We start from the raw sequence: 14,508 nt of genomic DNA, 5'->3' as shown, positions 1-14,508 counted from the left end.
TGTGTACCTCGGCGTTCCCCGTTCCCCCTCAGCCCCCACACTGTGTACCCCGGTGTTCCCCGTTCCCCCCCTCAGTTCCACACTGTGTACCCCGGCGTTCTCCCCTCCCCCCTCAGTCCCACACTGTGTACCCTGGCGTTCTCCCCTCCCCCCTCAGTCCCACACTGTGTACCCCGGTGTTCTCCCCTCCCCCCTCAGTCCCACACTGTGTACCCCGGCGTTCCCCGTTCCCCCCTCAGCCCCCACACAGTGTACCCCGGCGTTCCCCGTTCCCCCTCAGCCCCCACACTGTGTACCCCGGCGTTCCCCGTTCCCCCTCAGCCCCCACACAGTGTACCCCGGCGTTCTCCCCTCCCCCCTCGCCCCCACACAGTGTACCCTGGCGTTCCCCGTTACCCCTCAGCCCCCACACAGTGTACCCCGGCGTTCTCCCCTCCCCCCTCGCCCCCACACAGTGTACCCCGGCGTTCCCCGTTCCCCCTCAGCCCCCACACAGTGTACCCCGGCGTTCTCCCCTCCCCCCTCGCCCCCACACAGTGTACCCCGGCGTTCCCCGTTCCCCCTCAGGCGTCTTACTGCCAACTCAGCTGAATCTTCAGTTCATTCCCCCCCAGTCGGCCAGACCCAGCTCCGCCACTGTTGGTAAGGGTTAATGGTCATGAAAAGTGCCTGTGATCCGAGATTTAGGACAGTGCTGGTTAAGTAGAGTATCTAAAGCACAGCCAGCCTCAGCTGTGCCTCCCCTTTGGTGCAAGTCCAATCTGGGCGAATCACATTGCTGCTTCAAGTTTTTAAGCCCCTTTGTTTTTGCTGATGTTCCCTCGCGATGATCCGATTCCAGGGGGTACTGGCCGATTCCTAACCCGGGGTACTGAGGCCAACTACAATCCTCTGCCAGAGATCAGCTAACTCCAGGGATTAAATCTGAGATTGTTTCAGACTACATGATTCAGCTACTCACTGTCTGAACCATCAGCGTAACCAGTGGTGCCTTCTGTTAAAGTGTTGCTTGTGTGTGTGTGTACAGTCAGCACTGACCCACCAGGAGCACCACAGTTAGCTTCAGGCAAGGATTTATTGACTTTGGGTGTTTTATAATTAAGGGTCTACTAGATTTCCTGGGAAGCATCAATTAATGGTGTATTTAGTGGTCCCTGATGTAAAGAATTTGTTTTTGCAACCTCAACCTTTTACCCACAATCAGTTGAAAGAAGCCATTGAAATGATTTCAAAAAGCACAACAGACCTTGAACCGAGTACCCGGGGCGAACACTTTTGCAACATGCATCCAGCTACTTTTTTACACTCCAATTTATGCAACTTTCAGGCCATCCACATTATTTATTTCTTCCATTTTTCTGTCATGGGTTTAACATATAATGGGAATATTTACTTGAAATGTTCAGTGAAAATTTTAGGTGTGTAGAATTGGTAGAATCCTCTCATAGTGGGGCACATTATACTGGATCCTCACACAGTGGGGCACATTACACTGGATCCTCACACAGTGGGGCACATTACACTGGATCCTCACACAGTGGGGCACATTATACTGGATCCTCTCACAGTGGGGCACATTATAGTGGATCCTCTCACAGTGGGGCACATTACACTGGATCCTCACACAGTGGGGCACATTATACTGGATCCTCACACAGTGGGGCACATTATACTGGATCCTCACACAGTGGGGCACATTACACTGGATCCTCACACAGTGGGGCACATTATACTGGATCCACTCACACAGTGGGGCACATTGTACTAGTGGGATTATAGCTTTTGGGAATCTATACTTTTAAGTATCCATGAAGCTGAAAGCTGACTTTCAATTTCAAAACCAACTCCGAATGTATCTAGCCCCACCCTGGGGGTATCTAACATATTCCTTTTACACCTACAGAGATCAGGTGTCATATTAATAATGGGGGTAATTTTCCAGGGGTCAGTGGGAGTGATCGGTGGTGGGTCAGGTGGATAAGTGTCCTTTTGGCAGTGCCTTTCCCAAATGCCAAGTCTGTCTGTGCTGAACTGACGTGACACACAGCAGTGGGGGAGGCCATTCAGCTCGCCTTCAGAGTTTACCAGGTCGCCCACAGGGTTCACGCTGCTCAGGGGTCATATCAGGTAAGCAGGGCAGGAGTAGAATGGCCATGGAATCTTCTCATTACTTGACAGCTGGAAATGTGCTACAAAAGCTCCCATTTCTCAGCTGTTCACTTTCCAGGCTCAGAAGCTGTTGCTTACTGCATTTGGAGACAGATTGAGCTTTATGCAAGTTGCAAGTGTTTGGAGAAAACTCTCTCTCCAGTGTCACTTCATTGGAACAACCTCTCTCACCACTGACAGATTGCTTCTGTCATCTCAGCTTCACCTGCCATCTATTACATCAGCATTGGTGCCCTTGAAACTATCTCACCTTGATCCTCAGAATCCTACCATGATCAGTCCCAACACCAGCAGCACCAGACACACCAGCAGCACCAACGACAACACCAACCTTCTCCGCAATCACCTGGCGCTGCACAGGACATAGGGCATCAGCAGCCGACCACATTACCACTTGGGTCGCCAGGGAAGGCCTCACCATGGCCAGATTTACATCACTTGATGCTGTACACCCTGGTTGCCACATGATGCACCAGGTTGGCATCACCCCACACCAACACCATAAACATCCTTACAATGCCCAAGCCATTCCTTTCACACTCACCATTGCGGGGTGGGGGGTGCGGGGGGATACTGTTATGTGTCACCATTCACTGCAACTCACTAGATAGAGAGGGATGGGTGGAGGTGCAAGGTAAGTTGGTGTGAGTAAGGATGTGCAGGGGTAGGGTAGGGAAGGCAGAGTGATGAGGATGTGATGAATGGCACAGCAGGATGAGGTTGAGTGTGGCTTTACTGAGATCATTGAAAGGTTTGCGCCACTGCAGCCTGGTCCTCCTGACCACATCCCTGCATGTACTCTCATGTGCAACGTGCAACCAGACTGTGTTGGTCTCCTGGGGAGGTCTCTCCACCCATTGGAAGGGAAGAGAACCTCCCTGCATGCTGCGACTCCCTCCATAGGTATCTGGAGGGAGTGATGGGACAGCCTGGGTACAGCTGTGCCCCCCTGTGCTGTCAGTGTTTGCAGCGCCGGAGAGACTGGAGTGCATCATCAATCCGGCAACCAAATTTTAATTTGATTTTATATGTTTTAAAGTTTAATTTGTTTTATTGCCAGGTTTTAGTGTCCCCCTCCCCTTTTATAGGGGGCAGTTGTATATATTTGTGTTTTAGTGCCCCCAAAAAAACATTAAAAAAACACAAAAAAACCCACAAAAAAAAGGGCCTTGAAAAATGTTTGGAGTGTCCCCCAGATCAGGGGGCACTTGATTTAACTGTTAATTTTGTTTCACAACTAAAAGAGTTGTCAGTGTTTGCAGCAGCTCAATGCTTTAGAACACTGACAGCACAACTGTCAAACTAAATTTGTGTGTGGTCCCTTTAAGGAAACTGGCTGATGACGCATCATCAAATGACGTCATCAGACCCGCTTCCTTCATTTGACCGGCAAACGTGGGGCAGGGCTTAACAGAGAAAATCATTACACAGCGAGATCCGCCAACAAAATTGCTTGCCACGGACCAACCGAGGTTGGCAAAATCCAGCCCATAGGATTTTGCCCATAAAATCCTGCCAACTCCACCTCTACCTCCAACAACATGCGAGGAGTTCATGCAGTTATTTGTCACTAAGATTGAGACCATCTGTTCAGCTACCTCTGCCATTTCCCTCCCTCCCCCTAGCCCATCGGGCCAAACTTCCCCTTAGGCTCCCCCCTGCAGTAGCCCTGAACTCGCATCTTTCTCCAGTTTCTTTCCTATCTCCCCTCATGCCCTCTCTGAGCTCATCCTGTCCATGAAATCCAACTCGTTCTCCCTCGACCCTATTTCCACCAAACTGCTGACCACCCAACTTCCCTTCCTGGCCCACATGTTAGCTGATATAATTAACTGTCCCCTCTCCTTCAAATCTGCTGCCTTCACCTTCTCCTCATAAAAAAAACCCTTGATCCCTCTGTCTTTGCAAACTATAACCCCATCTCCAACCTCCCTTTCCTCTTCAAAATCCTTATTGTTGCCTCCCAAATCCGTGCTATCAAAGTCACAGATCACATCCTTTATGACTATGACAAAGGCAAACTCCTCGTCCTTCTCGACCTGTCTGCAGCCTTTGACACGGTTGACCACTCGCTCCTCCGCTGTCCAGCTGGATGGGACTGCATTCACCTGGTCCTATCTTTCCCACTCCTGCACTGTTACCTTAGGAGTCTCCCAATGAAAACAGTTAGACCATTCAGCCCCTCGAGCTTGAGGTCAAGTAATTCTCTCCCTTGCTCCCGCCACCCTCACCTCCAACAAATGCGAGGAGACCATCCGTTCAGCTGCCTCTGCCACTTCCCTCCCTTCCCCTAGTCCACTGGGCCAAACTTCCCCTGAGGACCCCCTTGCCCTAGTCCTGAACCTTTCCTTGGCCCCCTCCTATTTCTCATCTACATCCTGGCAACACCATCTGAAAACAGGTTCCATTTGTACGCTGATGACACCCAACTTTACCTCACCACCACCTATCTCGCCTCCTCCACTGTTTCTGATTTATCAGACTACTTGTCCGACATCCAGTACTGGAAGAACAGAAATTTCCTCCAATTGAATATTGGGAAGACCGAAGCCATTGTCTTTGGTCCCCGCCACAAACTGGGTTCCCTAGCCACTGACTCCATCCCTCTCCCCAGCAACTGTCAGAGGCTGACCCACATTGTTCATAACCTTTGACCTGGAGGCGGCCTATTTCCACCCCCGTACATCGTCCCAATCCGCCCCTGCCTCAGCTCATCTGCTGCTGAAACCGTCCCCCGTGCCTTTGTTACCTTTAGATTTGACGATTCCGATGCTGTCCTGTCCAGCTTCCCACCTTCCACCCTCGATAAACATGAACTCATCCAAAACTCTGCTTCTCCCATCCTAACTCACACCACTTCCCGTTCACTTATAACCCCTGTGCTCACTGACCCACATTGGCTCCCGATCCAGCAATGCCTTGATTTTAAAATTCTCATCCTTGTTTTCAAATCCCTCCATGGAATCGCCCCTCCCTACCTCTGTAACCTCCATGGACTCGTCCCTCCCTACCTCTGTAACCTCCATGGACTCGTCCCTCCCTACCTCTGTAACCTCCATGGCCTCGCCCCCCCCCCTACCTCTGTAACCTCCATGGACTCGTTCCTCCCTATCTCTGTAATCTTCATGGACTCGCCCCTCCCTACCTCTGTAACCTCCATGGACTCGCCCCTCCCTACCTCTGTAATCTTCATGGACTCGCCCCTCCCTACCTCTGTAACCTCCATGGACTCGCCCCTCCCTACCTCTGTAACCTCCATGGACTCGTCCCTCCCTATCTCTGTAATCTTCATGGACTCGCCCCTCCCTACCTCTGTAACCTCCATGGCCTCGCCCCCCCCCTACCTCTGTAATCTCCATGGACTCGTTCCTCCCTACCTCTGTAACCTCCATGGAATCGCCCCTCCCTACCTCTGTAACCTCCATAGACTCGTCCCTCCCTATCTCTGTAACCTCCATGGCCTCGCCCCTCCCTACCTCTGTAACCTCCATGGAATCGCCCCTCCCTACCTCTGTAACCTCCATAGACTCGTTCCTCCCTACCTCTGTAACCTCCATGGCCTCGCCCCTCCCTACCTCTGTAACCTCCATAGACTTGTCCCTCCCTACCTCTGTAACCTCCATGGCCTCGCCCCCCCCTACCTTTGTAACCTCCATGGCCTCGCTCCTCCATACCTCTGTAACCTCCATGGACTTGCCCCTCCCTACCTCTGTAACCTCCATAGACTCGCCCCTCCCTACCTCTGTAACCTCCATGGCCTCGCCCCTCCCTACCTCTGTAATCTCCATGGACTTGTGCCTCCCTACCTCTGTAACCTCCATAGACTCGTTCCTCCCTACCTCTGTAACCTCCATGGCCTCGCCCCTCCCTACCTCTGTAACCTCCATGGACTCGCCCCTCCCTACCTCTGTAACCTCCATGGACTCGCCCCTCCCTACCTCTGTAACCTCCATGGACTCGCCCCTCCCTACCTCTGTAACCTCCATGGACTCGCCCCTCCCTACCTCTGTAACCTCCATGGACTCGTTCCTCCCTACCTCTGTAACCTCCATGGCCTCGCCCCCCCCTACCTCTGTAACCTCCATAGACTCGTTCCTCCCTACCTCTGTAACCTCCATGGCCTCGCCCCTCCCTACCTCTGTAACCTCCATGGACTCGTCCCTCCCTGCCTCTGTAACCTCCATGGAATCGCCCCTCCCTACCTCTGTAACCTCCATAGACTCGTCCCTCCCTACCTCTGTAACCTCCATGGAATCGCCCCTCCCTACCTCTGTAACCTCCATAGACTCGTCCCTCCCTATCTCTGAAAACTCCTCCAGTCTCACAACCTTCTGAGATCTGCGCTCCGCCAATTCTGGCCTCTTGTACATTCCCAGTGTTCTTTGCTCTACCATTGGTGGCCGTGCTTTCAGCTACTTGGGCCCCAAGCTCCGAGAATTCTCTCCGTAAACCTCTCCGCCTCACTACCTCTCTCTCCTTCTTGAAGACGCTTTTGGTCGACTGTCTTAATTTCTCCTTAATGTGTCTTGGTGTCAAATTCTGTTTGATAACGCTCCTGTGAAGTACCTTGGGACGTTTTACTACATTAAAGGCGCTATATAAATGAGGTACAGATCAGCCATAATCTAATTGAATGGCGGAGCAGGTTGAGAGGCTGAATGGTCTCCTGTTCCTGTGAGCCCTGGGAATTGGTTGACTAACAACAACTTGATTGTAGAAATGTTTCTCATTGCCACTGTTCGGATTTGATCCCACAGTGGATGGGTGAGGTCAATTGATCCAATAGTAGGCAATCTCCTCTTACAGGGGGAAGGAAATATAAGTTCTTACCTCTGGAAGCATCATTTCCATCAACATCTATGGTGCCATTTGGAAATTATGACCTTGCGGCCAGTTGTGCAAGTACAAGTGCAAAGTCTAGACAATAGATTGTACCTTAAAGTCTCAGTGTGAGCTTTGCAATAACGCTGGAAGGTACAAGACTGATAAAGGCCATTGCAGTCCACCTGGGTAGTCTCAGTGGCCAAGAAATATCATATTGTCGAGTTACACAATAAAAAAACAAGTGATATTTTTGCTGCAATTTACTCAGGTTCAACCATTTGACAATGATTCCTTTCACCATTACACTCACTCTGACAGCTTCCAGCTGTAGCTCCGTGCATTGATTGGTCCCATGCTATAGATAGCTGATACAGGTCTTGTATTGCCTGAGCCTTGACCTGTGTCGAATATGAACCTCCATTAAATATTCTGCGGGTCTGCTGACTAATTAACACAGAGTGGAAAGAAAGAGTTGCCGAACCACAGACTGTCTTGTCCTCCAAGACAGTCTCTAATGTACTGAAAATATTGTAACCATAAGTGTGTGATTCTATGTTGGTGTAAAATCCTAGACTGCTGGAAAGACTCTGCACTGTGTTATATGACAGGTGGAGAATGGTGCGGAGTATATCCTGGAGACGATCGACTCCTTACAGAAACACTCGTGGGTGGCTGACATTCAGGACTGCGTGGATCCGGGGTAAGAGAGACTTCACTGCCAGCTACAGCACTAAGGCCTTTGTCTGCTTAGATACTTGTGCATACAGCAGGCTTCGGTGGGACTAGTTTACATAGAATGAAAGCTGACATGAGGTGGAAGGATTGTGGACGCTAGTATTTGTTGGTTATTACAGGTGCTACAGATAGGTTTAGACAGAAACTTGTATTACACTCTGCCCGGGCTGCCTGTGCAGACAGCATGAAGGATTTTATCGTAGGTGCAGCCAAAGTGATGCGAGAGCCTACAAGCCATACCCCTGCCAAGCAAGGTCGTGGGAGCTAACTGAGAAAAGCAGTGGAACTATCGGGATAAAGAACAGAGCTTTCAACATGGTACTTGGCTTGTAGAGTAATCAAGGGCTTCTTCAAAGATCGATAAGGGCCATTGGGTCGATGAAGTGGGCTCAGTGGCTTATATTTATCTGCAAGGGTTGCACAAGAGTGAGCCTGTATCAGTTTCCCACTGGTGAAAGTCTGCCAGCAGTCACGATCAGCAGGTTCCCCTGGGTTACTGCCAATAACTGAAGGGGCCAATACTCTCCAACCAACCCATGAAGCTTTCCTTGGGGTCCGAAGAGAATATTATTCTGAGTTGGTGTCTAGCCAGGCAGGTTGTAGTAAGGATCCTGTATGTTTCTGTGTCTTTTCTGCCCTTCCAGTCCGAGATACTTTAGCATCTGTATTTCAGCCTAATCTCATGGATGGGTTTTCCGATTCTCACAGCCCCAGGACTATATTCGGTGGCCCTGATGTCTAGGTAACTTTTGATTCTGTGCCCAAGACTGAAAACCTTTGTGCAATGTTTGTTGTGATTACTGTCCTGTGCTGTGTGCAGTCTTTGACCTGCCTCTGATAAGCTGCAGTGCTCAGAACATCGCAGCTTTAACTATCACATTGATTCAACAATAAACAAACAAGTGAATAAATAAGTTAGACGACACACAGAGTCAGTATACTATCTCCTGAAATGGAAATTAATGAATATTTCTAATCTCTGTGCTATAATTTATCCTTAATATATGCAGTTATTCTGACTTTAATGGCCCGATCTATGTTCCAAACCAACTCAATGATTTAAACAGTCTCCACATTTAAATACTCAGCCACCCGTTCAGGGCTTGACTAATTGTCAGCCAGTCAGACACACAAATCAGCCACTCACACAGCACGGTTTATGTAGCCATGGAGACAGCTGAACGAATCTTCACAACATCTGTACTTACTTTGGCTGAGGACATGATCTCGAGTGTGTCTGGCTTTGGTATTTTGACTGAATTGAAGAACCACACCAAACTAAAACTAAACTAAACATAAAAATTGCAAAGTACCGCAGATGGTGCAAATCTGAAACAAAACAGAAAATGCTGGAAACACTCAGCGGGTCAGGCAGCATCTGTGGAAAGAGAAAGAGAGTTAACGTTTCGGGTCGATGACCCTCCGCAGAGCTGGAGAAAGTCGGAGATGTAGCCGGTTTTTAAGCAAGTGCGGGGGCAGGGAAAGGGGGGAGGGGAGTAGAGAACCGAAGGGAAGGTCTGTGGTAGGGCGGGAGGCAGGACTGCTGCAAATGGGAATGGCAGAATCATCAACAGGTGGCGTCTGAAAAAATAGGGGCAGAGGTTATGGTCTGAAATTGTTAAACTCGATGTTGAGTCCAGAAGGCTGTAAAGTGCCCAATCGAAAGATGAGGTGCTGTTCCTCGAGCTTGCGTTGAGCTTCATTGGAACAGTGTAGGAGGCCGAGGATGGAGAGGTCAGAGTGGGAGTGGAGCGGGGAATTAAAGTGACAGGCGACCGGAATCTCGGGGTCACGCTTACGGACTGAACGGAGGTGTTCCACAAAGAGGTCACCCAATCTACGCTTGGTCTGAATTAGTCAGTACTTCTGCATCAGCTAAAACCTTACATTCTAGCATTGCCGTTTATTTGTGAGAGACCATAAAAACAAGATCAGCAGAAAAAGCCCTAACTTGAAAGAGGGAAATCCTGGAAGGACTGTACCATAATTTGGGTAAGGATTTGAGGTCTGGATAAAAAGTCCTGAATTTACTCAGGACTTATAAGCTCCAAGTCTTTGGTAACTGGTAAGCTAGATGCTCTGAAACCTCATAGTTCCCCAACCCCGCACAGCCCGCTTCTACCTCCTTCCCAAGATCCACAAACAGGACTGCCCCGGTAGATCCATCATTTCAGCCTGTTCTTGCCCCACAGAACTGATTTCTTCCTATCGCGACTTTATTTTTTCTCCCTTTGTCCACTCTCTTCTCACCTACATCCGCTACTCTTCTGACATCCTCCGTCACTTTAACAGTTTCCAGTTTCCCGGCCCCCATCGTCCCCTTTTCACCACGGACATCCAATCTCTCTACACTTCCCCAGGATGGCCTGAGGACGCTCCAATTCTTCCTCGAGCAGAAACCCAACCAGTCCCCATCCACCACCCTCCTCCGCCCGGCTGAACATGTTCTCACATTGAACAACTTCTCCTTTAACTCTACTCACTTCCTCCAAATTAAAGGTGTTGCTATGGGAACCTGCATGGGTCCTAGCTATACCTGCCCTTTCGTGGGATATGTGGAACATTCTTTGTTCCAGTCCTACTCGGGTCCCCTCCCTCACCTCTTTTTCCGGCACATTGATGACTGTATCGGTGCCGTTTCCTGCTCCAGCCCTGAACCAGAAATGACCAGAACTGAAAATTCAGCCTTAAGTTCCCCACCATTTTAGATTTGCTTTTTGCATCTTGAACTGTGAAGACAGATACTAAATATTTGTTTAACATTTCTGCCATTTCCTTATTCCCATAATAATTCCTCCTGTCGCAGCCTCTAAGGGACCAAAGTTTACTTTTGCTGCTCTCTTCCTTTTTACATATGTGTAGCAGCTCCTACAATCTGTTCTTATATTTCTTGCTCGTTTTCTCTCATATTTTATTTTTTCCCTTTTTATCAATTTTTTGGTCACCCTTTGCTGGTTTCTGAAACTCCCAACCCTCAGGCTTACTAGTATTCTTTGCAACATTATAAGCTTCTGCTTATGCTATCCTTAATTTCCTTAGTTAGCCACGGATAGTTCACTTTTCCCGTGGAGTTTTTGTTTCTCAGTGGAATGTATTTTAGTTGAGAATTTTGAAATATTTCTTTAAATGCTAGCCACTTCTTATCTATTGCCGTACCTTTTCATCTATTTTTCCAATCCACCTTAGCCAACTCAGCCTTCATAGAAACATAGAAACATAGAAAATAGGTGCAGGAGTAGGCCATTCGGCCCTTCAAGCCTGCACCACCATTCAATATGATCATGGCTGATCATTCCCTCAGCACCCCTTTCCTGCTTTTTCTCCATACCCCTTGATCCCCTTAGCTGCAAGGGCCATATCTAACTCCCTCTTGAATATAGCCAATGAACTGGCATCAACAACTCTCTGCGGCAGGGAATTCCACAGGTTAACAACTCTCTGAGTGAAGAAGTTTCTCCTCATCTCAGTCCTAAATGGCCTACCCCTTATCCTAAGGCTATGTCCCCTGGTTTTGGACTTCCCCAACATTGGGAACATTCTTCCCGCATCTAACCTGCCCAGTCCCGTCAGAATCTTATATGTTTCTATGAGATCCCCTCTCATCCTTCTAAACTCCAGTGAATAAAGGCCCAGTTGATCCAGTCTCTCCTGATATGACAGTCCAGCCATCCCTGGAATCAGTTTGATGAACCTTCGCTGCACTCCCTCAACAGCAAGATTAGGAGACCAAAACTGAACACAATATTCCAGGTGAGGCCTCACTTTGTAATTGGCTTTATTTAAGTTTAAGACTCTAGTTTTGAACTTGGGCCATTCACCTTCAAACTTAACGTGAAATTCGATCATATTATGATCACTCTGCCCCAGAGGATCCTTTACTATGAGATTAATAATTAACCCCATCTCATTACACAATACAAGATCTAAAATAGCCTGCTCCCTGGTTGGTTCCATGACGTATTGTTCCAGGAAACTGCCCCGAATGCATTCCATGAACTTGTCCTCCAGACTACCTTTGGCCAATTTGATTTGTCCAGTCTATATGCAGATTAAAGTCCCCCAGGATTATTTCCTTATCTTTGATACAAGCCCCTACTATTTCTAGTTTAATATTCTGTCCAATGGTATAGCTACTGTTATTAGGCCTATATACTGCTCCCACCAGTGTGTTTTGCCCCTTGTTATTCCGTATCTGCCCATTCTGATTCTACTTCCTGATCCTCTGAGCCGAGATCCTTTCTGTCTACCGGCCTTATGTCATCCTTTATTATCAGGGCTACTCCCTCTCCTTTACCATTCTGCCTGTTAATGACTTTATCAGATACACGTACCCAACACCATCTTACATTATATAGTGTATGTTAGACATTCTTTATGCACTTACAACCATTACCATGAATGCCCATGAGGCAGTGGGGTGCTCTTTGCAACCTCAACCTTGACCTGGAAGCAGTCTTTTTAAAAATTTGTTCCGGGATGTGAGCGTCGCTGGCAAGGCCGGCATTCATTGCCGATCCCTAATTGCCCTTGAGAAGATGGTGGTGAGCCGCCTTCTTGAACCACTGCAGTCCGTTTGGTGAAGGTGCTCCCACAGTGCTGTTAGGGAGGGAGTTCCAGGATTGTGACCCAGATATGATGAAGGAACGGCCAATATATTTCCAAGTCAGGGTGGTGTGTGACTTGGAGGGGAACGTGGAGGAGGTGGTGTTCCCATGCGCCTGCTGCCCTCGTCCTTCTAAGTGTTGGAGGTCGTGGGTTTTGGAGGTGCTGCTGAAGAAGCCTTGGTGAGTTGCTGCAGTGCATCTTGTAGATGGTACACACTGCAGCCACGGTGCACCGGTGGTGGAGGGAGTGAATGTTTAAGGTTGTGGATGGGGAGCCAATCAAGCGGCTGCTTTGTCCTGGATGGTGTCGAGCTTCTTGAGTGTTGGAGCTGCACTCACCCAGGCAAGTGGAGAGTATTCCATCACGCTCCTGACTTGTGCCTTGTAGATGGTGGAAAGGCTTTGGGGAGTCAGGAGGTGAGACACTTGCTGTAGAATACTAGCCTCTGACCTGTTCTTGTTGCCACAGTGTTCATGTGGCTGGTCCAGTTAAGTTTCTGGTTAATGGTGACCCCCAGGATGTTGATGGTGGGGGATTCGGCGATGGTAATCCCGTTGACTGTCAAGGGGTAGTGGTTAGACTCTCGCTTGTTGGAGATAGTCATTGCCTGGCACTTGTGTGGTGTGAATGTTACTTGCCACTTATCAGCCCAAGCCTGAATGTTGTCCAGATCTTGCTGCATGCGGGCATGGACTACTCCATTATCTGAAGAGTTGCGAATGGAACTGAACACTGTGCAATCATCAGCGAACATCCCCACTTCTTACCTTATGATGGAGGGAAGGTCATTGATGAAGCAGCTGAAGATGGTTGGGCCTAGGACACTGCCCTGAGGAGCTCCTGCAGCGATGATTGACCTCCCGTCTTCCCCTCCCTCCTAAACCTCATCCACCTCCTGCTCCTATTCCTCCTCCTCTTGCTCTTCAACTCTTTGCTGTATACGTGGTGGTAAGGGCCTCATGATGGCGAGGCTGTGGAGCTTGCAGCAGAGCATGACTAATCTCGACACGCACTCTGGCAGCGGAAGCGATGTTTAAGGATGCCTATGTTCTGCTCTATCAGATTCCGTATGGCAGCATGGCTTTCGTTATATGCAGTCTGGCCATGTGTGCTTGGGTCGTGCACTGGCCAGTGGATAGCCTTGTTGCCCAGTAGCCACCCTCTAGTTTGCCGTGGTGGCTCAAATGCGGATGGTACAGTGGACTGCCGCAGAACGAAGACGTCATGACTGCTGCCAGGATACCAGGCATTGCCCTGCATGATGCATTGCGTGTGGTCACACACCAGCTGGATATTGAGAGGGTGGAACCCTTTCTGGCTGGGTTATATCTCCGAATTGAGGTGCGGCGTCTGCAAAATGATGTCTGTGCAGCCAATGGCACGCTGGGGGATCCCGGGGGATCTGGCGAAGCTGCGTGCTGACTCCGTGCACTTCTCTCTGCATATAGAGCCTCCGGGATCTCTCTGATACAGCAGTGCACGCTGCACTGGGAGATGTTGGAAATATCACCTGCTCCAGCCTGGAAGGAGCCCGATGCATAAAGATTCACAGCCACTGGCCATGCCGTCTTGCCCTGGACTGAGGCTGCAGGGCTGCCTGCAGCGTGTGGCAGCTTTCAGTGAGCAACTTATTAATGAAGCCGAGACCGTTCCTCGCTGAGGTTGAAGTCGGAGAATTTTTCCCTGAAGACCCTGAGTGGATATGGCGTCCTGCGAAGAGGCCATCCTCCCTCCTCCTCCTGCCTCTTCCAGCAGCTTGTCCTGCTCTGTGTCACCTGTGCTCACTCTCCCCGTCATGCTGCAAGCCAAGGGCGATACAAACTACTGCACCTGTGTCTCGGAGAAACTGGTCTGAGCAGAAGCCTTGCAGAAACCTGCCACACATCTCCCTGGACACCTCAGCAACTAACCACCAAACACTTCTACAGACTCGCCAAGAGCCGTAGAAATCAGTCAGCTACTAACCGGAGAGCATTTTATGGCCCTTTAAATGTTGCTGGTGGGGGTCCTTCGTACTGGAGCATCAAATCAGCATAACTCGCTCATTGACGTCATGATCTGCGAACCCTGCATACTTTGAGCACACACTCGCACCTCGCGCGCTAACCATCTACCTAAAATGGCGGACGGCATGGCCCGCACCAGAAGGATGGGTGCGTGCGCCATGTGGACGCC

The 14,508-nt window shown here is 49.5% G+C and overlaps 1 protein-coding gene across 1 annotated transcript in view; it reads left to right on the top strand.

Moving 5' to 3' along the window:
* The window catches only part of LOC139227066 (SH2B adapter protein 2), a 123,953-nt gene that overhangs the window by 47,491 nt on the left and 61,954 nt on the right, over window positions 1-14,508 (top strand). The window contains exon 3 of the mRNA XM_070858140.1: window positions 7,602-7,693. Coding sequence (XP_070714241.1) covers window positions 7,602-7,693 — 92 coding nt within the window. The remainder of the gene's footprint in view (window positions 1-7,601; window positions 7,694-14,508) is intronic.

The sequence above is a fragment of the Pristiophorus japonicus genome, chromosome 16, assembly GCF_044704955.1.
Source record: "Pristiophorus japonicus isolate sPriJap1 chromosome 16, sPriJap1.hap1, whole genome shotgun sequence".
NCBI classification, from domain to species: Eukaryota; Metazoa; Chordata; class Chondrichthyes; family Pristiophoridae; genus Pristiophorus; species Pristiophorus japonicus.
This window is presented reverse-complemented; position numbering and strand designations above follow the sequence as displayed.